The 21,919-nt window shown below is 43.8% G+C and overlaps 1 protein-coding gene across 1 annotated transcript in view; it reads right to left on the minus strand.

Moving 5' to 3' along the window:
* PLXNB2 (plexin B2) overlaps positions 1-21,919 on the minus strand; it is a 324,368-nt gene that overhangs the window by 34,142 nt on the left and 268,307 nt on the right. The window contains exons 18-20 of the mRNA XM_068273635.1: positions 16,263-16,383; positions 2,715-2,945; positions 1,558-1,734 (exon numbers count right to left, since the gene is read on the minus strand). Coding sequence (XP_068129736.1) covers positions 1,558-1,734; positions 2,715-2,945; positions 16,263-16,383 — 529 coding nt within the window. The remainder of the gene's footprint in view (positions 1-1,557; positions 1,735-2,714; positions 2,946-16,262; positions 16,384-21,919) is intronic.

Raw genomic sequence — 21,919 nt, forward strand, 5'->3', positions numbered from 1 at the left:
TTCAACAATGTGAAAAGTTTGAGGCCAAAATTGGTTGCATTAATTGATAGGACATGCTGCAAGATGTCGGGGCATCATGGTCGGTTGGGTGCGCGTCAGTAATGGCGAGCAATAGCGGGACGAGAAACTACCAGCGCTGTCTATGTTTGTATAAATATGTATGTACATGTATGGGTATGTGCATGTATACATTACCTGTCCTGTGTCAAAGTGCCCGTCCTCTTCCGAAACCGCCACTCTCCATACATGCTGCAGGCGCGCTTATGACGTCACATGCGCCACGTTGGCCGGCATTTATAGGGAAGAGCGGCAGATCTGAAGACAGATTGGGCACCAAAGACGGGACACAGGACAGGTAATGTGTAAATGCGAATACATACACATTTATACACAGCGGCGAGGCAGCGGACGCACCAGGCTCGGCCGTTTCGCAAGAGATTTCATGCTGAAAAGGATTGGGAATCGGCCTGTGGTGTGTGGGCAGTCGACAGATCTCTCTCTAATCACATTCAATTAAGAGAGAGATTTGTCTCTTGGTCGAATCTGCCCATCATCGCTAGATGTACTACTTTGTTTTTACAGGTAACAAAATATTCCACTTTATACAGCCTTCATTAGAAATGTATTGATTGATTTTACTTTGGAAACTTTTTTACATATTCATCCTCAATGGTAATGTCCTTCAAGTGGTAAATTAAAGGCTTGCAAGCATCTATATGTTTAAAAAAACTGGAAACTGCAGAAACAAAAAAAATCAATTTATTCAAAATGAATGATGTAAACATCTCTAATGATGTGCAAAAGATACTGGCAAATTACAGCCCATTGTAGTGTGGCTTCCTCTCTGTGCTGGGTGTTCAAACATACAGAGGTGTGGGAATTGCTACTGGAGAACTACTGTACATTTCCCACAATCAGCAGCTTTGATCTTGGGGAGGAGTTGGGGGTGTCTGGGATCAGGTAATAGGCATTTATTGGTGGGACTGTATGGGCTATAACTTTCAATCAAAGCCATATCCTTGAACTGAACAAACTAGAGAGGCATTGCATGGATAACATACAGTCTACTTAACCAATGGATTGAAGGATTAGGAAGGGCAGGTATTGCAGCATTGCAAATATAAGACATGTTAATGACTCTAGTTGAAGACTGCCCATATTTAATGTGCTTACAAGTACTATGTCAGCAGTCCCTTAATCCTCTAATAAAGTGCCTCATCCTTTGACCTTGCAGTTGGCCAACACCACTTGTGGGTGGAGAATCTACAGGAGATTTCACTAAACATTTTTTTTTTTACATTATTTACCAGAACCTTTTGAACTAAAACATGTACTTGGCTCATTTCAACTAATTGCATTTCTGTTATATAACAATTTCTGCACCTTTCGGACCATGACTGCTTTTAATTAATCTTTAAGAAATAATTGTACATTTTGTAACATTCTTTTAATATAGACCTCAGTCAAGAACCAGAGAAAAGCCAGTGTTAGAAGGTTTGTGAGGACAGCCCGGCTGTGCCAAGTGACCGACCATAGAGCAAAGAAAGCAGTACATACTGTAAACTCTGGCAGGTTGTCTGTGGTATCTCTCTTATGGCGTCTCCTGGGTTGTGGTTGTTCCTCTGGAGGGACACAGTACAAGTCTGTTGCTGTTAAAGTATTTATCTTGCAGATACCATCTCCAACAAATGCCTTTGCTTCTTGGATAGTCATTGCCGCATTTAAGTTGTTTCCCTGCATCATGAACACAAAAAGAATTGAGAGACTCTAACTCAACTAGTAGTATACTGTACATAACTGCCATAATAACTGCAATATTTATTATGTATTAATATTCTCATCTTTCATTGGTGAATCTACTCAAAAAATTATGCTCAGTCATAGATGGAGTTTAGTCACCCACTAGCATTTTGTATCTCTTCAGGCTGCAGTTGAGAATTTTTCTTTTGTAACATTCACCAACTTTTTTTTCTATCTATTTTGGGTGTTACTAATACATTTACTGAATGTTCTTTGATATGAAATAAAAACAGTTCCAACATCCACAGCTGTGCTCCAGGGAACTCAAGCATGGAGAGCTCAATCAACCTCTAGCATCAACTAAGTAGTAAAATATAAGGAGTGTTTGGTTGAGATCTTTTAAATTTAGTACATAAAGTAATTGATTAGTACCTTTTTCGGTCACAATGTACAATGTGTGTCAGTTTGATGGCATTGCTGTTTAAAGTATCCTAATATGCAGTGAAATGGAATGTTTTTCGCATATTTGGTTTATTTATAGTATTTTAAACGATTGCCAATTGTTTCCATTTTGTGTGTTCTGCCTGCATCATGTAATATCAGGTAGAACAAAAACAAAAATTCTGGTTCTCCATGTTATATGGCTGTGTAATTAACAGACTAGACCTCGCAGATGTACAGAAACCATACTAAAAAACGAACACTAGATGGCACTATGGCCAAATTATATAATCTCAAAAGGTAAAATTACTAAATTTTATATACATACTTCACAATTTATTTTATTATAAAAATGCCTTGTGTTTCTGATGCCCAAGCTGGTGAAAGGTGGCAGTAGTAAATATGTATTCTTAATCCATGTAGAAAATCAGACATTGAATGAATATGAAATCTTAACAGGTAAATAATGTCTAAGCCAGAAAGACCCTGAATACAAAATACAGCTGCCTGCCCAATGCAGTGAGACAAGTTACCTTAGCATTAATTAAGTTATTCACTTGCTTCTTGATGCCGTCTGTAAAGTTAACAAAAGTTGGATCAAGGATATATTTGAAGGAGAGATCAGCAGTCTGTAGTCTTGTCTCATAGCCATCCATTTTAATAACAGCGATAACCTCAGAGTTCAGGTGATGTTCAGATATTTGTGGCGAAGAGAATATTATTACAGTGTCATTGACTTTCTCAAGGATGTCTTCCTTTTGTATCTGTAAAGAGAGAAAAACCCTGAGATCTCCAAAAAAACATGAGGAGGACAACTCTACACAACTAACAGAATGGTTAAAGAGACACTGAAGCAAACTAATTTTGGCCATTTTACCTTATAATTCGCTTAAGTGCTCTCATGACAAGTAAACCGCCGCGTCCCTGCCGCAAAACGAGGGCTGCAGAGCCCCCAAATCCCCGGGAGACAATCCAGCTGGCATTTCCTGGAAGGGGCAGAGCTGTCAGCTTCAGTTCTTCCCCTCCTAATGTCAATCGCGGCGGATCGCCGACTCTCCCCGCCCCTCTCACTCTTCCTTTACAGAGAGGGGCGGGGAGAGGCGGCGATCCGTGCGGCGATTGACAGCAAGAGAGGCAGAGCTACAGCTCATAGCTCTGCCTCTCAGAGCAGCACAATCCACGACCAAGTTGGTTGTGGATATTTGCAGAGAAATTTGGGGGCTCTGCCGCCCTCGTTTTGCGGCGGGGACGCGATGGTTTACTTGTCATGAGAGCACTGAAGCGAATTATAAGGTAAAATGGGCAAAATTAGTTCGCTTCAGTGTCTCTTTAAAGTCACTAAGGGATTTAAATATTGAGGGAAAAAAATCAGGTCATTCAATCAGTTAAAGTGGACCCAAACTCTTGCACAGGACTGAAGAAATACATAGAGAAATGCACCTAGTATGTATTGGGAGTTTAGCCTGTTTAATTCCCCTTCATTTGTATCTAATCACAAGCTGTAATTTGTTCTCTCTCTTGTGTCACATGACTGCCTATGGCAGAGATTGCAGATAAGGCCATTTGAAAGCACAGGAGGTTAACAATATGTCTGCTTCCATCAGAGGCGGATCTGGAGGCGCGCACATAGGGCACCTGCTATAGGCGCCCTTGTCATTCACCTCCTAAGGGGCGCATAATTGAAAACATCCCTGTGTAGCTGCAGCCGAGTGACACAGACAGGCAGGCAGGGGCGTTGCTAGAGGCTGAGAACCGGGGCTAATATGTAATACAACCGGCAGCGCCCCGACTGTTTCCATGGCTGCGGACTGTGACTGCAGAGTTACACATGCTTGTAGCTTGCATGCATGGGGATCACATGGGGCTGGGCAGCCAGTGAGAGAGAGGATTGTAACTCACTCCTCTCTCACTGGCTGCCCGGCCCCATGTGATCCCGGCCAGGCAGGAGTGCGACCGTGTACCTCCAACACGTGCAGTGTAATGTGTCAGAAGGAGCAGGGGAAAGAAAGTTGCTGGCTGCTCCTAAAGGTACTGGACAGGGTGGGACTACTAGAGCAAATATGGGTGCTGAGGAGACATGTGTGCAAAGTAAGAAAGAGGCAAGTTACTACCTGTCTCCAGTCCCAGCAGCCCAGCTTTGCTTCTTGCACACACAGGACACAGCGTGCGTCAGACTGTGCCTGTGTACTGATACAGCTATGGATGGAATGTCCGTAGAGTACTAGTCACCTGACCTCCCCTAGTGACCTGATGCACTAGCATCCACATTACTGTGATAATTCTCTTTTACTCCCTAGCTCTTATCTGCAGCTTTGCTAAGACTAGCTCAGGTAGGAGGGACAGTCTGCAGACAACAAGCAGACACACTGTGTAATGGCCCATACTCACGAGGGACTTTTGTCGCCTCAACACGCGGCGCGCGTGTTGCGGCGACAGGTCGCCCGTGAGTATGGGCCGCGCGCACCCCGAACTGTCGCCCGCAACGAACTGTCGCCCGTCGCTGATGTCGCCAGGCAATTGAAAAGTTCAATCGCCTGGCGACAGTCGCCGCCGCAACTCCGCCGCAGCTGTCGCTAGTCCGCATGAGTACGCGGACTAGCAACAGCAACCTCCATTGAGGTATGAAGAGCTTCCGGCGGAGGGAGGAGGAACGTCGGCGACAGCTTCCGTCATGCCGCTGGTCCCTCTTCCGCGTGTGTACGCGGAGGGACCTGGCGAGGAGCTGTCGCCGGCCTGTCGCCCACACGCTCACGTGTGCTGGCGACAGGCAACATTTGCTGCCCGTGAGTATGGGCCATAAGCTGCTCATCTCCCCTTCCTTCCACTATTCACTCTCTCACTGACCTGACCTCTGCACTATGGTCTGCTCTTCACTTTAGCCTGCATTTTTCTTTCAATAACCCTTTCACTGCTGGTCCTAACTTCTTGAACTCTCTGCATCCTAATTTTATAATGTATAGTTGCTGTTTATCAATTTCTGTTAAGAAGGTCTTAAGGTTGCCATACATCAGGTGACTTGGCGGCCAATGACCATCTGATTTGATTATTATAATCAAATCAGATGAAAATTGGTGACGCCAAGTGCATGTCCGATCGATCATGCAACCAATTTCAGGCTAAAATTGGCTGCATGTATAAAATGGATATACTTCAAGATGTAGGACCGACTTTCACGATCAGTTGCATGATGGAAACGGCGAGCAATATTGTGACAAATGTGTTGAAACTCCCTGCGCTGTACCCCCCAGTATATAAATGTACATGGATGTGTGCTTTTATACATTACCTGTCCTGTGTCAATGTGCCTGTCCATCTCCTGAATCTGCCACTCTTCCATTAGCTCTATAGCACGCTGGCGTGAGTGTGACGTCACGTGCTGGCGGCGTGTACACTGCTAATGGAGGAACATCTGATTCAGGAGACGGACAGGCACAGTGACACAGGACAGGTAATATATAAATGCACACATACATGAACATTTACACATTAAGGAACAGCAGCATGTTCGGGCGTGAGACATTGATTACACTGAGCAGAGAGGTTCTGCTGGTCTGATGTGCTGGGGATTTGTACCTGTTGGCTGAAGTACCAAATTGATTTCACAAATATATGTTCCAGTTCAGTCCTGTGTCATCAGTTTTATATCTTTTTTCTATCAGTTTTATTCTTGACTGATAGAAAACTGACAGGACTGGAACAAAACTGTACACATTGTATTTATGAACCCAGCCTTATGCTGGGCATACATGGTTCGTTTATGCGCCGGTATCGAGCCGGCGGCTCGATGCTGGCGCGTCACCGCCGGTCCGCACGGATCGATTCCCGCTTGTCCCCGCGGGCGCTTCTTATCAGCACTTTATTATTTTCTATTGTCGGCCTGCGGGGATTGAGCACGGTATCGATCAGCTGCGGTGATCGGACAGGTTGGATCTTATCAATTGAGCCATCAGCGGCTCGATTGATAAGAACTATCTAACCGTGTATGCCCAGCATTAGACTACATTACAAGATGCTGTTGGTCAGGACACCCATAACCATGCCCACTTCCCCTCTGTACATGGCCACGCCCACTTTTGCTTTTACTTATTTTCTCTTGGTGTCCAGATGTGCCCCGGATCTCCCGGGATCCTAGCAACGCCCCTGCAGGCAGGAGATGAGCACAGCTGTGGGGAAGCTGATAGCTATGTGTGTGAAGTTACCGGAGCAGAGAGAGGCAGCTCCCTACAAAATTGATAAGATTATTACGCTGAATACATCCTGTCCTCTCTCTGCTTCCAGCAAGTGCTCTGCCCCCTCTCTCTCCTGTACTGTGCAGCATAATTGTGGTGCGACGTTCCTGCCAAACGGGGCTGGTGAAGATTGCCCTGGTGTGATTTCTCCCTTTCCACACAGTCTGTTCCTCCACATCATTATCTCCCACCCTTCCTTCTCTCTCTTTTTTTTTGCCCTCACTTGTGTCCCCCCTTACCTTTCCCACACTTCTTACTGTCCTCCATTTCCCCAACTTGCTCTCCCTGCTTCTCTTAACCCGCCCCCCCATCTGGTGCACCTCCCTTAAAAAGGTACACATCACATTCGTATTGCTCCCGGACAATTTTTGGAGATTCTTTCAGGAAATTGTTCCATCAGTGGCTGCATTTAGTTCCATTGCTACTCCCCCCCCCCCCCCCCCACACACACACAGCACTTTACAGGGCACCTAGGCATGCCACTGAATGTCCTCCGAGGAGCTCACGATCTAATCCTACCATAGTCCTAGTCTAATGTCCAATCATATTATTATTAGTATGTCTTTATATAGCTCTGACATCATCTGCAGCACTTTACAGAGTACATGGTCATGTCAAGAACTGTCTTTAGAGCTCACAATCTAATCCTACCATACTCAGTCTAATGTCCAATCATATTATTATTAGTATGTATTTATATAGCTCTGACATCTTCTGCAGCACTGTACAGAGTACATAGTCATGCCAATAACTGTCCTTAGATGAGCACTTTTCAAATGTGGGGTGCACATATAACTACCTTATACTGATATCTAGAAGCACGTGTCTTCTTAATTCTATTGTCTGTGGAACATATCTAGAGTATAGAATAGAGTACTGGTTACTGGTTAAGGGCTCTGCCTTTGATGTGGGAGACCAGGGTTCGAATCCTGGCTAGGGTCAGTACCTATTCAGTAAGGAGTTCAAGGCAAGACTTCCTAACACTGCAGGGTGGCCTCCTGAGCGCGTCCCAGTGGCTGCAGCTCTTGAGCGCTTTGAGTCAGACAGGAGAAAAGCGCTATATAAATGTTCGGATTATTATTATTATTATATCTACTCAAATTATGTATATAGGGGACACTGCTACTTAAATATCTTGACGCACCCGGCTATTTAATTTCTTATCTTGAGGCACCTGGCTGCTTTTATTATGGGGGGAATGAGACTCTTCTTGGGGGCGGGGCTGGGGATGTGTGTGTGTGTGTGGGGGGGCGGCGCAATTTAAGTGTTTGCCGTAGGCGCTATTTTACCCAGATATGCCACTGGCTTCCATGAAACAGGAAGTAGAAACAGTGCAGATTTATTTTAGGATTTGTATCAGGTGTAACAAAGATATGTTTTTTGTTTAAATGTTAATATGCTGTTGTGTATCTTTTAGAGCAGAGTTTAGGTCTACTTAAATCTATAACAGAGACTTAGCATGGGTGTGTGTGTGTGTGTGCGTGCGTGCGTGCGTTTACCTTCCATTACAGTACAGAGGATCTTGAAGAATCAGAGGCTACCAGCTACAGCATCATTAAGACATTGTAATGAGCACAGCCTGGTCTGCATGGCTGTTATTTTTTTCAACCAAAGATCAACATATACTGTATGTACAGAGGTGCATTTGCTGCAAGTCTTCTGAGTCTTATACAGTATGTTCCAATGGAATGTTGTGTTTGGTGTTGCAAGTTTATCATTGTAAAAGGTTATGTGAGCACTGGAAATCTGTTTTGCAATTATTTTAGCACAGCTGGGAACTGCTGTTCAGATTAAAGTACCGTTAGCAATAAAACCACCAGCAGATTCCCCCTTTGCTTCTGCAACAATACACAGCAGAAAATCCACAGTTAGCATAAGGGACCCTCTAGGAGACTGGCCTTGACGCCGGAAGAAGGGCACAACCCACATGCCTGTTGGATACGAGGCACCAATTATCTTATTTTGGAATGTTGTGTTAAAGTGAACCAGAGATGAAGCACCCTCATTTATTTTACCATATATATCAGTGGGAACATTAGAGAAAACACCTACCCTGCTCTCAGTTTCATTCTTCACTGCTTAGCCTGCTTCTAATCAGCCCGGATAAAATCCCCAACTGAGCATTCAGTCTGGCTTTGGTCAGGAATCATTATAGCCAAATTGGTCTTCTCTGATGTCTTTTAAAGCCCAAGCCTGCCCCCTTCTGGCTCTGCTATAATGACTCAGCTATAATGATTCCAGAGCAAAGCCAGACTGAATGCTCAGTCTGAGATTTTATCAAGGTTAATAAGAACCAGGCTGAGCAGTGAAGAATGAAACAGAGCAGGGAAGGTGTTTTCTCTAATGTTCCCACTGATATACTGTATATGGTAAAATACATGAGGGTGCTTCGTCTCTGGTTCACTTTAAGCTGCTGGCTGTGAGATTTGAGCCCAGGTTTTGCTCTTTGCCCAGCCTAGTGAGCTCCTGAAATGATAGTTATCAGCCTGGTTGAGCAACTACCAATTGTTTGCCCTTAATGGTTTGGTGTGTGCAGAGGCACAGGTGGAATCTGCCCTCCTATAATCTGCTATTCAATGCAATCTGCATAAAATCTTTCTATTAAGTGTATAATCAGCTGCTATACTTTGCATTGCCGCCATACAGAGCTTAGATATCTCTGTAAAACATATAATTTGTTAACCTCTGATCTCTGATCCACTGGTTTACATATCTGGTACTATCAAATTTTGGACTTAAAGTGTGTTTGTCCATCCAGCTTCTTTCCTCTGTTTGTTTATCTGGGATCAGTATACTTTAAAGGTCCATACATACGCACAATGCAATTTGTTCACGGCAAATTATATTTTTCATGACACGTAACAATTTATTGCTGTGGACGCAGCTTGACCAACTGTTACATAAGAAATGCCCATTTGCTGGTTCAGATGATTCTACGGTCATTGTGTTCAGCTGATACTAAACGCTTTTCTGGAACCAAGCAGAAAAGTGTTTGGCATCGGTTTGCGTTGTTCATTCGTTGCATCATGTTTTTAGCCCTACAGGGGGATACAGATCCATCACTGAACGCTACACGCGGCGTCTCAGGAATTTTGATCGAATGCAATGTTCCTGTAATCGCCAGCAAACACAAGGAGAGGAATGCTGCCATCCATCTCAATGTGGGGAGTGTGTTCAATTCTGGCATTAAACGACAAGGACGGAAGCAGTCTGTCAGAACCAGCCCAGAGTGATTGTAACTTGCAAGGTTTGGGAAGGAAAGAGATGGAGGGTGGAGGGGAGTGATAAGTTGTTTCTTTTCTAATTCTGTACTAAACGTTGGGTAATCTTTGTCCTTACAGCCATGTAAAGTATAACATTCCTAACTCTCCACTGCAATATCTGTCTGTCAGTAGGTCTGTCAGTCTTCACTGCACTGGCATCTGTCTCAGCAGCAGCCAGGACAACAGCACTCATTTGGTATTTAGTGTCTTTTCATGCAGTCCTGGCTGCCATGGACTAACCTTAGGTTGATCATTAAGATGTGTGTGTGCAGCTCAATGATAGTGTATGACAATAAGGACAGCAGGGAGAGGAACTACAGCGGGGACAGTCACTAGTGTGGCAAAGATTAGGCCTTAACTTGCCAACACACTGACAGGCACAATTTCACGGGTTGAGGCACGTAAGCCAATTGTAGTCATACTAGCTTGATAAACTTGGTCAGTACCTTTTTTTGTTGTTTTTACCTATGTCTGCTTGGGTGTTCTCCTGGTACTTCTGTTTCCTCCCACTGTCCAAAAACATTCCGTCAGGTTAACTGGCTTTCAAAAATGGCATTAGAGTATGCTAGGGTAACGCCCTTTCATGGACTGTAAGTGAAATGAGCTGTTGTCATTTTCTTCAGCTTTTAAGAGAGAAAATGTGAAGTGCTATTTAAATGTGCAAAATAAATCTATCTAACCTGAAGCTTATAGACTTATTCATTCAGACGATTATGCAGCGCCACGGATACTGTAATGAGCAGAAAATGGGAAAGCCAAGATTTCCCGAAATAACCAGTAAAAATAAACACTCTAGCTTTAAAAGATTTCACAAGGGATGATGGATGGAGCTTCTCCTTCCGGAATCTGATCCTTTGTGTGTCCTCTGTACATATTCTTACAAGCCTCCTGCCAGTAAATTCCTGATACTCGTTGCAATGAAAGCAAGTACTGTTCTTAGCTACAAAACATTTTTAATCACGGATTATTTAACAAGAATGTAGTGAATGACAAAAAGAGATAGCAGTACAGAACATAAGGAACTCTGGCCGAATGCTACCAAATATAATCCGACACATTTCTGCTGGTCTGATCTAGAATTGAACTCTATCTCCTCTCACAGAAACAAGACAGTACAAGATTAAAGCCGCACATGCTACACAGGTATATCAGAGCAACGTGTCTATACATTACTTGTTGACACTAATATGCCTTCAAAAGTTCTTTAATAAAGAAGCCAGAGGCAATACTATTGGTGTTCTCTCATCTAAGTCCACTTTTGTTCAGCCTGACCTGCCCAGCTATGCCTACACAAGTGACTGACACACCAGCTAGGCTCTGCCTCATAGGGAAGATCCTGCAGTGCCTGTATCTGCACTAATCTAACCCCAACGGCTGTAATCATCAGCTTTAAAAAGCAGTCTATGGTTCACATGACCACTGTTTCGGAGTTATAGGTAGTGGGCAGGGGCGATATGACAACTCATGGGGCCCCGGGAAATAGGATATTATGGGGCTCCATACCAGTGTGCCCACCTTTCATGTTATTTTTTTACAGACTAATGCTGGGGATACATGGGTCGACCCGGCAGCTCGATTAGCCGCCGGATCGACTCCCGCCGCGTCCCCGCGGGCGCTCTTCATCTTCCGCTCGATTCCCCGCTATTGTCCGCCTGCGGGGATTGAGCGGGTAATCTATCCGGCGGGTCATCGGACCTGTCAGATATTATCAATCGAGCCATCAGCGGCTCGATTGATAAGGGCGCATTGGCCCGTGTATCCCCAGCATTAGATATAATAATTTACTAACAACGGATATTCTACACTGATAAAAACCCCTGTGTGGCGAAAAAAATGGGTGTGGTCACGCAACAGAATGTGGGCATGGTCATGGGTGGGGCAAACTATACATACCTTAGCAGTGGTGTAAAAGGTCTGCCGGGGAAGTTTGAACTCTGCCATAGTGTTTCCCCCCAAAATACATGTAATCTGACAGCATTTCACCAAAAATCTATGTAATTTCACAGAGGTTCCTCCAAAATACAGAGAATATGGCAGTTGTTTACCCAAAATAGACGTAATCTGGCAGCAACGGTTCCCCCAAATACACATAATTTGGCAGCTGTTTCCCTAAATATGCGTAATCTGGCAGTGGATCACCCAAAATACATGTAATCTGGCAGCAGTGGTTCCCCCAAAATACACAATCTGGAAGCAGCGGTTTCCCCAACATACATAATCTGGCAGCGGTTCCCCAGTATATGTAGCCAGGTGTATAGGTGTCCCCAGTATAACCAGGTCTATAGGTGTCCCCAGTATATGCAGCCAGGTGTATAGGTGTTCCCAGTATATGTAGCCAGGTGTAGAGGTGTCCCCAGTATATGTAGCTAGCTGTATAGGTGTCCCCAGTATATGTAGCTAGCTGTATAAGTGTCCCCAGTATATGTAGCCAGGTGTATAGGTGTCCCCAGTATATGTAGCCAGGTGTATAGGTGTCCCCAGTATAACCAGGTCTATAGGTGTCCCCAGTATATGCAGCCAGGTGTATAGGTGTTCCCAGTATATGTAGCCAGGTGTACAGGTGTCCCCAGTATATGTAGCTAGCTGTATAGGTGTCCCCAGTATATGTAGCTAGCTGTATAGGTGTCCCCAGTATATGTAGCCAGGTCTATAGGTGTCCCCAGTGTATGCAGCCAGGTGTATAGCTGTCCCTAGTATATGTAGCCAGGTCTATAGGTGTCCCCAGTATATGCAGCCAGCTGTATAGGTGTTCCCAGTATATGTAGCCAGGTCTATAGGTGTCCCCAGTATATGCAGCCAGGTGTATAGGTGTCCCCAGTATATGTAGTCAGGTGTATAGGTTTCTCCAGTATATGCAGCCAGGTGTATAGGTGTCCCCAGTATACCCAGATATATAGGTGTCCCCAGTATATTCAGCCAGGTGTATAGTTGTCCCCAGTATATGTAGTCAGGTGTATAGGTTGCCCCAGTATAGCCAGGTTTATAGGTGTCACCAGGAAGGGAGGCAGTCAGTGAAAGGAAGCAATGGGCACAGCGGTGGGGAAGGGGGGACGTCTCCCCCCCCCCCCCCTTCCTGGCTCTGCCCTCCGGAATGTTTAGGTGTCGGCGCAGCGGCAGACAGCGGGCGGGGAGGACTTGCCGCTTTTCTTCCAGCCGCCGGAGGGAGATTTGATCTGTTTGCCGCTAGTCTGGTCTACTCAAGACCAAATTAGCGGCACACAGATCAAAGCTCCCTCCGGCGGCTGTAACAGCAGTAAGTCCTTCCCATTCGCTGTCTGCCGCTGCACCGACATTTAAACATTCCGGAGGGGAGAGCGAGGAAGGGGGGCCCCAAGGTGAGGCAAGGGGGTGAAGAAGTCCCCCCTTCCCCGCCGCTGTGCCCATCGCTCCCTTTCACTAGCTGCCTCCCTTCCTGCTCAGGGTGCTCCGGCACCCGCCCCCCCCCCCCCCCCCCCACCGACCATGGGCCCTCGGTCCGTGCCCAAGTGCCCGAACGGTCAGTCCGCTCCTGGTAGTGGGCACTATTTGTAATGTCACAATGTGGATATTACCAGCTGGTGCTGGGGAAAAATAGCCAAAGTTAGTGTGACAAGCACCCACTGTGGATATCACATGTGCTTATGCTGGAAATGCCTCTAATCTTGCAGAGTCCTATCGTGCAAACTAGTAAGGATCCAGCAGCACCACGTCTGAAAATAAAGCTCTTTTACATAAAATGACATCAGAGAGATGGCCATGAACAGCGACAGCCCGCTGTTTCAGAGTGATCTCCTTCCTCAAGCTGGCCAGGGACTGCTAGATTGTCTGGCATTTCCACTCTGCCATCTGCATCAATGCAAACAGTAGATGCATGGTCATCTGAGGTGAGGAAGCAGGCCAGAAAAACACTGTGTGGGGAGTGGGAAGAAGAGGACTCTGGAGTGGAGTGGAGATTATCAAATTAATCCGATCTGATTTCCGATTTTTCTAATCCATTTTGTATTGAAGTGATCAGAAAATCAATCATCAAAACAATCAGGAATCAGATCGGACCTGTCAGAAATAACTGATTTGACTTGTCTATCTGATGGGAAAGTACATGGTGTGTACCAGGTACAAAAATGGCCTTCCTTTAGGGTTAGTGCGTTATTCATGATCTAATTATATAATGTAAACAATGCATGGTGAATTGTACTTTGAAGTGGACCAGAACTCTTGCACAGGACAGAAGGAATACAAAAAAATACACCCTGTATGTATTTAGAGAGGTTAGCCTGTCTAATTCTCCCTCATCTGTGACTAATTACCACTGTAATTTAATTTCTCAGCTGTGCCCACTCAGTAATCTCCTCTGCCATGGTAGAGCAGCTAATATGTAAACAGGATTTTAACAACAGGTCTGCTTCCGTGAAAGCAGGAAGTAGACACTGCAGATTTGTTGCAGGATTTGTATCAGCTGTAACCAATTTTTTTCTTCTTCAAGGTTATTATGCTGTTGTGGATTTTTTAGAGCAGAGAAGAAATTCTGAATTCTGGTCGGCTTTAACTAGTCTGTTACTCCATTCTCCTGATGCTCAGCATTCTGCTTCAGAGTGGACAGGCTGGTACTGGGAAATACAGATGGGCTACTGATTACAAGTATCCTAGGTTACCAGAGCCGTCAGTGGGGGCACAGCACATTGGCTGAATACAATACTGAACCTGTGACTATAAGGACAGACATGGGTACAGAGGCTTCTCCACAGGGTCGGTTTTTCAGGTTGCAATTTGCTACTTGAACTATATTAGGCTTTGGTTTCCTTGAAGAAGTAGTCCTCTAAGTTCTCCTGCATCTGACACAGCCTAGGTGAAATTTAGTAAAAACCACCTGCTTTTATAGTACAGTGAAGACCTGAAAAGATTTTCAGCTGCTTCTCTTTCGCGTGTCGGATTTAGTAAGAGAAAGCCCTTCCCTCCGTGCTCATTCTATACTATGTACCCGAAACGTAATTCAGAATCATGCAGTGGAGGAAAAGATGCGGTCACATCTTTCAGAGGGTCAGAAGCCTAAGCAGTGAAATAATTAATTGGTAGCATTTAAGAACAGCTTGTCATTTTATAACATCTAGTAATCCAATTAGACTGGAATTATTTTTTTATCATCTGAAGCTCGTCAGCGCATCAGAGAAAATAAATCCCTCTCCTTTATTAAAGCCAAAACAGTGTGAAGAGAGCTATGTCTATTAAAGAATTCCAGGGAGCATCAACTAAACGTGTCCCCCGACTTACCGTATATTAGTTATTGGAATTCTTTGTCTAACAAGTTTCCCCCCTCATTTATAATCCACATTGTAGGTAACCCTATATGTGCTTTCCATGCCATGATAAATTAGCGTACCTTGGTCTCAAATTAAATAACCTCTCAGAAGGCAGTTCTATGACTCTCAATGTCATAAAGAACAAATATTTTTACCAAGCAAAGTCTATTGTTCTTCAAGACAAGCATCTTTGAAGCTGTGTCTCTCCTGAATAATTTGTAGGCATTAAGATGTTTATATATAAGACAACATTCACTGCATGCCAACTAACAATCCAATCATAGACTGTTCATGGATTAGAGATTAATACTTCGTCAGACTAACTGGAAATTGCTGGTAAACGCTAATTTTATGGGTCGAGTGGTTGAACATGCTGCTAAAAACGGATTGGTTCTGCATATATGTAGCCATCAATAGATACAGAAGACCACAGGAACTTGCTCAAAACAAAGTATCATTTAGAAGACTCATCATGTGCACATTATTTTGGCACTTTCAAATAATCAATCACAAATTTAAACTTTTTTTGTGTGTGTGACTTTTCAATGTTTTGTACAACTGTGACCAGCCTTGAATTATGAACCTGTGTTTGTGCACAATTGGTTTGTATCTTTCTCTCGACTTTTTTTTAATTTTAATCGGGAGTTGGACGCTAATTAGGTTTGTCAAAGTTGACGTTTTTTTCTGAATACTTTTTATGCGTCTTTTTTGCATTTACAAGTGGAATTTAGTTGTTATCATATAGGATGCTTATTGCGTCATTGCGACTATTAGTATGCATTGTAATGTGCATGACGCTTATGGTTTAACAAATATGCTCTTACACATGGTATGCATCACGCGGACGTGAAATGGGCGCAAGTACGCATTTATATGAGATGCGGAGTGTACAAAGGCTCGGAAGGGATGGACTATAATAGTAGTACAGAGGCGCCAACAGGGTGAAAACAATACTTCTTTAAAATGGATAAAATGAAGTAGGTAGCGGTGGACTTACCCCTCCAAAACAGACACCAAAAATTGTTGTTTTAAGCAAAAATCTATTTACATACTCCAAACAAGGTGCAACGCGTTTCGCGGGTATATTCCACTTCCTCAGGCAATAAATAGGAGCATATCACCAATGCGGTCTGGTACGTAGCCTGGCACCAGACTACGTACCTGATTTATTGCCTATTTATTGCCTGACCTTCAGCATTGTGAGAATCAAAAGAATGGATTATTTGATGAACATTCATGCATCTAGTACTTCATATTTTTCAAACAGATCTTGTTGTCTAAACAAGTTGCAGGAAGAGGAAGTAAACACTTACTAATTGTGCGCTGTCCCCATCCACCTGCCGCTTCTCCCTCCTTGATCGCACCTTTGCCATCATGCTGAATTTCTGTACAAGGTTGAATCCAGTGCCAGAAATGGTAATATTTCTTCCTCCGCTACATAAAAAAGTGAGAAATCCCCATTAGGTCCTTTTACATTCTACAAACAATAAGATCCAATGCATGCATCCTCTATAATAAAACCCTAATGACTCTGCATCCCAGACATTGAGGGAGAGTGACGTGCGGCGAGCGATGACGGACGAAGGGGCGGATGGACCGGCGGGCTTGCGTGCGGCGGGCACATGCGCAGTGACATACCTAGCCCGTTTTTAAACGTGCTTAGGTCCACTAGTGCTGAATATTACATAACACAGTAAAGTGCAAAGCAGGAGCCACCCATATATTTCTGCATTGTGTTCCTTTATAATTAGGCACTCCGCTGCCTTGAAACAATGGATTATTAGCACAATTAAAGACTTTTGAATACGTTAGGAGTGCTGATCTCTACTTATCCTTCGCATAAGCAGTTCACAAACAACTGTAATCAGGCATGCGCAGAATGCTGCCGGCCATGGGAGCGCAAATGAGGTGGGTGGATGGGGCCGCTCATGTGCAGTAGCAGTGATCCAGCTGGGTTGGAGCTTTTAATGAGGAGTAACAGCCATACAATGGAGGAGATTCAGAACCCACTGAGGGGCCTCACACTATGGGGGTTAGAAAAAGCCCCAGTTAAAGTGAACCTCCAGACTAAAAATCTACTCAGCAGAACTGAAAAGGCTTGGTGTTTCTTTAACAGTTTCACAGCATCAGAACTTTTTTTTTTCTTACCAAAGCATTTTATTTACAGTAGCATTAGCATGCATTATTTAACCACTTCACCACTGAGGGGTTTTACCCCTTGAACACCAGAGCAATTTTCACCTTTCAGCGCTCCTTCCATTCATTCGTCTATAACTTTATTATTACTTATCGCAATGAAATGAACTATATCTTGTTTTTTTCGCCACCAATTAGGCTTTCTTTAGGTGGGACATTATGCCAAGAATTATTTTTTTCTAAATGTGTTTTAATGGGAAAATAGGAAAAATGTGGGGGAAAAAATAATTATTTTTCAGTTTTCGGCCATTATAGTTTTTAAATAATGCATGCTACTGTAATTAAAACCCATGAAACGTATTTGCCCTTTTGTCCCGGTTATAAAACCATTTAAATTATGTCCCTATCACAATGTTTGGCGCCAATATTTTATTTGGAAATAAAGGTGCATTTTTTTCAGTTTTGCGTCCATCCCTAATTACAAGCCCATAGTTTATAAAGTAACAGTGTTATACCCTCTTGACATAAATATTTAAAAAGTTCAGTCCCTAAGGTAACTATTTATGTATTTTTTTTAATTGTAAATTTTTTAATTTTTTTTTAATTACAAAAAAAAAAAAAATGGGGAGTGTGGGAGGTAATGAGTTAATTTTATGTGTAAAAGTCATTTATTTGTATGTGAAAAATGTGTAGGGTGTAGTTTACTATTTGGCCACAAGATGGCCACAGTAACTTTTTGTTTTAATGCGACCTCCAAGCTTCCTTCCGGAAGCTTGGAGGAAGAATAAGGAGGCTGGACACGTGAGTTTTTTCTCACAATGATCGCGCTGCCCATCGGAGAGCAGCTGATCATTGCGGGGCTTAGATCAACGAACGGGAATGGATTTTCCCGTTCATTGATCTCTGGGCGAGCGGGCGGCGGCGTGTTTACTAGCGGCGGGCTGCGTGTTTACTAGCGGGAGCGCGGGCAGCGTCGGGAACGCGGAAAGTACGTGTTTCTCCGTCCCTGGTTTTTAAAGGATGGAAAAAGGGGCGGAGAAATACGTACGCGCGGGGGTAAAGTGGTTAAAGGACAACCAAGGTGGCATGTGACATGATGAGCTAGACGTGTATGTACAGTGCCTAGCACACAAATAACTTTGCTGTGTTCCTTTCTTTCTTTCTCTGCCTGAAAGAGTTAAACATCAGTAATGCAAGTGACAGTTTCTGTCTGGGTTCGGGACCAGGCCAGACTGGGTCAGACCATAGCACAACCCTCACTGATAAGTAATTACAGCCATAAAACTATTTTCTGACAGTAAATGGCTTCTGAGAGCAGAAAAGAGATAAAAAGGGTCAATAATTCATAGATTTGAGCTCTGGCATACTTCAATGAAGGTGTCATTGAGCAGAGACAATGAAACAGTAAAAACTAGATTTAAAGAGGAGCTGTTAGGTATAAGGTCTCAGAGAAAAAAAAACACATCAGTAGCTAAATATTGGCCGTACTTACATTACATATGCATTTCACTGTCCACGTTTGGATTTCACAGAATTTCTATATAGTATTTGCAGAGATTGATGCTCCTGACAGCTCATGGCAGGTTCCATCTTTGACTGTCTTGTATGAAGCCAATTGTGATGCAATATCCTCCCTTACCCTGCTTCCTGATTGAGGATTCTTTAGCCCTCCCAAGTTCCAGCCCTCAGACACTCCCACCAGTCTCTGGTCTAAGGGGGCACATTGTCTGATGGGGATGTTCATGAGGAGGGCGATCGTGCTGTCAGTTTGTGTGTGTGGGGGGGTGTGGGGACGGGGGTATCGACCCGGGGAGGCTGTCAGATGAACAGAGGTGAGACCTTTTAGTTCTATACTGGGAATACTGGGAAGTCCGGATCTTTTCAATGATTCGGATGATTCGAATCGGATCATTGAAAAGATCCAGATCTTTGAACCGAATCTTTGAATCATTTGCAGCAGAGTGAGAGATGCAGGAGAATGAGGGCACATTTAGGGTGCTAATGGAGAAGGGAGAGATGCAGCAGGAAGATTGTGCTTGTGCACAGAAGCTGCAGTTCCTGTTTCTTTCAGACATCCACTGTGAACCGAATGTCGGATGATTCAACTCTCAAAAAAGATCCGGATCAAAGATCCGAATCGTTCATGATCCGGACAACACTACAGTGCAGTGAATATTAATTAGCCATGTGGCTAGGAACAATAGCTGACTCCTGCAGTATACTGCAATGTGTGCACTGTGAACAGCACATTGATTTTTTCAGTGCTGTGAGTTGGGCTGTGTTACAGGCTGCTGTAACATGAGCCTGTAACGTCCCACTGTGAAAGCAGCCTTAGGGCGGGATAGGGAAATGAAGGGGAGGACCTCCCTGCACTCCCTGTGCAGTGGAGAGAAAAAAAACCTCCCAGCATGCTCTGCAGTATCTGTTATGCGGCCTGCGGCCTCCTTGGGAGCTTGGGGATAAAGAGGATTGCTATTCAGCCAACAACAAAGTAAGAGATTTTTAACTTCAGTATTGCCTTTTTGGCTTCCTTCTAAACTGTTTAACACAGGAGAATGGAGGTTTAAATTATCTTTTTTAGCCTAACAGTTACTCTTTAAATCCAAAATAAAAATGTGGGATATCTTAAAAAAAAGTCATTTTTAGGAGAAGGAGGATAGATACAATTGTTTAACTCATCCGTTTATTTTCGGATGTCCTTTAAAATAAACAGTTTTAGTACATCTATCCTCGGCTATTTGCGGACTTGTTGCAATCCTATTTCAACAGAATTTATTTGCAGTGTAATTTCATTGTATCACGGTTATCCCATGATGATTTCCCTATGCACAATAGACCTTACACTTAACATCAGAACATGCTTCTACTTGCTAAGAAAAAAAAAACCCATCAGGACATGCCAGTCTAAATCTAGCCTTACCAACCACAAAGGCTACACACACTGTATATAATTTACATTGTTAACCAGTATGTACAATTCCCAGATCATCAGAATTGACACCTTCCACGCTTATAAGTAATTACAACATGATAAGCATGCTACTACGGTGTTACAGGTGTGATGATGGAATTTCCCACTTTTATAACACCCCCCCCCCCCCGCCGAAAACCCCCTATGCGCCCCCCCCCCTCCCCCCCATGTTTACAACTGATTTTAAAGACTACTCTCACATATCTCCTTTCAAGTGATATGGTAATGTACACCAAGTTTCTAACCTCCTCAGGCAAACGGCATTACTCACACTTCAGCGATGTGTTACAGGGTGCTAGACGAACGCACACCGTGCTGCAATTCAAGTATGCTGGTCATAGACTATACTGAAAAGCATTATAATGGGACTTCTCTAATTTGTCTCTGTAATGCTTTTCAAATGAATATCACCTCAGACTGCTAATTTTAACAGGTGTAGGCAAGGAATCTAGTCCTGAAAAGCTCAATTGTAAAAGCCCATAAGAACACAATTACATGAGTAACGGGTATTTTCCTTTGTATAATGCTGAGTGTAAAAGTGCAAAGCAGGTGCACGCTTACTGTTGCTCTCACTGGGGCACATATTTTTGCACTGTGTTCCTTGATAAATAAGCACTCCGCTGCCTTGAAACTATGGATTATGGTTTACTAGCAGCAATTAAAGACTTTTGAATTTGTTGATTTGCTGATTTCTACTTATGCTACTCAAGAGCAGTTCACAAAGAAACCGTGTATGCACAAAATTATCCCAGCCATGGAAGCACAATCTTAGGAGGTGCATGGACAGGACCACCCATGCGCAGTAGCCGTGATCCAGCTGGGTCAGAGATTTTTAATGAGGAGTGAAGGCCGCCCCTCTTTCCCGCTGAGTTGCAGCTACTGTGCACGGCAGCTGTGCCCGGGAGCTCTGCATATGCGTGCTTTGGAAAGATTTGTGACCGTGCATGTGCATCCTGGGCACACCCTTTCGGGAGCGTGATCAAGGAGGCGAGCGGATAAAGCAGAGCATGGGTCGTACCTGTAACCCAGCTGAGTCAGAGCATTTCAAGAGGAGCGACAGCAATGCTTATAGTTGAGGCAGTCAACTACCCATTAGATACAGTTCTCTTAGCTTCTGACCGGCACATCCAAAGGGATGGCATGGATGCTCATTTCTACCTCTGATAAAGTACTGAGAAGTTATTGGGAAATGTATTCTATGCAAGGTCTTCTTAATAGAGAACCATTAATTTATTATGATGAGCTAAACGTGTTTGTAAAGTCTCAATCCTATCTACACCAAGACTGTGATCCTTTTTTCTCCATGTAAAGATTAAAGGGAACCCGAGGTGAGAGCAATAAGGAGGCCACCATATTTAATTTTCCTTTAACCACTTTTGCCGCACAGACGTGTGCCTCACTTCTGCGGCAGGTGCTGCTACAGCCACGTGAGGCTCACGTCTATGCAGTTTGGGGTCTGTGCGCACAATCGTGTGGGCAGAAGCCTGCGATCGCGATGTTGCCGGAAACTGAGGGGATTGGTGGCAGGGGACGAAAATCCCCTGAGCCAATCAGTGCATGTCCGCCAAGAATGATCACTGTTTTTGTTCAAATTGGTACCACCGCGCTCCCTCCGGCTCACCGATTTTTGCCGCCAATCAGATTAATGAATGCTACCAGAGTTTAAAATTATAATGGCCTAACCGAGAAATAATGAATTTTTTCCATTTTTTTCTTATTATTCCTGTTAAAATGCATTTAGAATAAAATAATTCTTAGCATAAAATACCACCCAAAGAAAGTATAATTGGTGGTGGAAAAAACAAGGTATAGATCATTTCGTTGTGATAAGTAGTAATAAAGTTATTGATGAATAAATGGGAG

This window comes from Hyperolius riggenbachi, chromosome 3 (genome assembly GCF_040937935.1).
Source record: "Hyperolius riggenbachi isolate aHypRig1 chromosome 3, aHypRig1.pri, whole genome shotgun sequence".
Classification (NCBI taxonomy): domain Eukaryota; kingdom Metazoa; phylum Chordata; class Amphibia; order Anura; family Hyperoliidae; genus Hyperolius; species Hyperolius riggenbachi.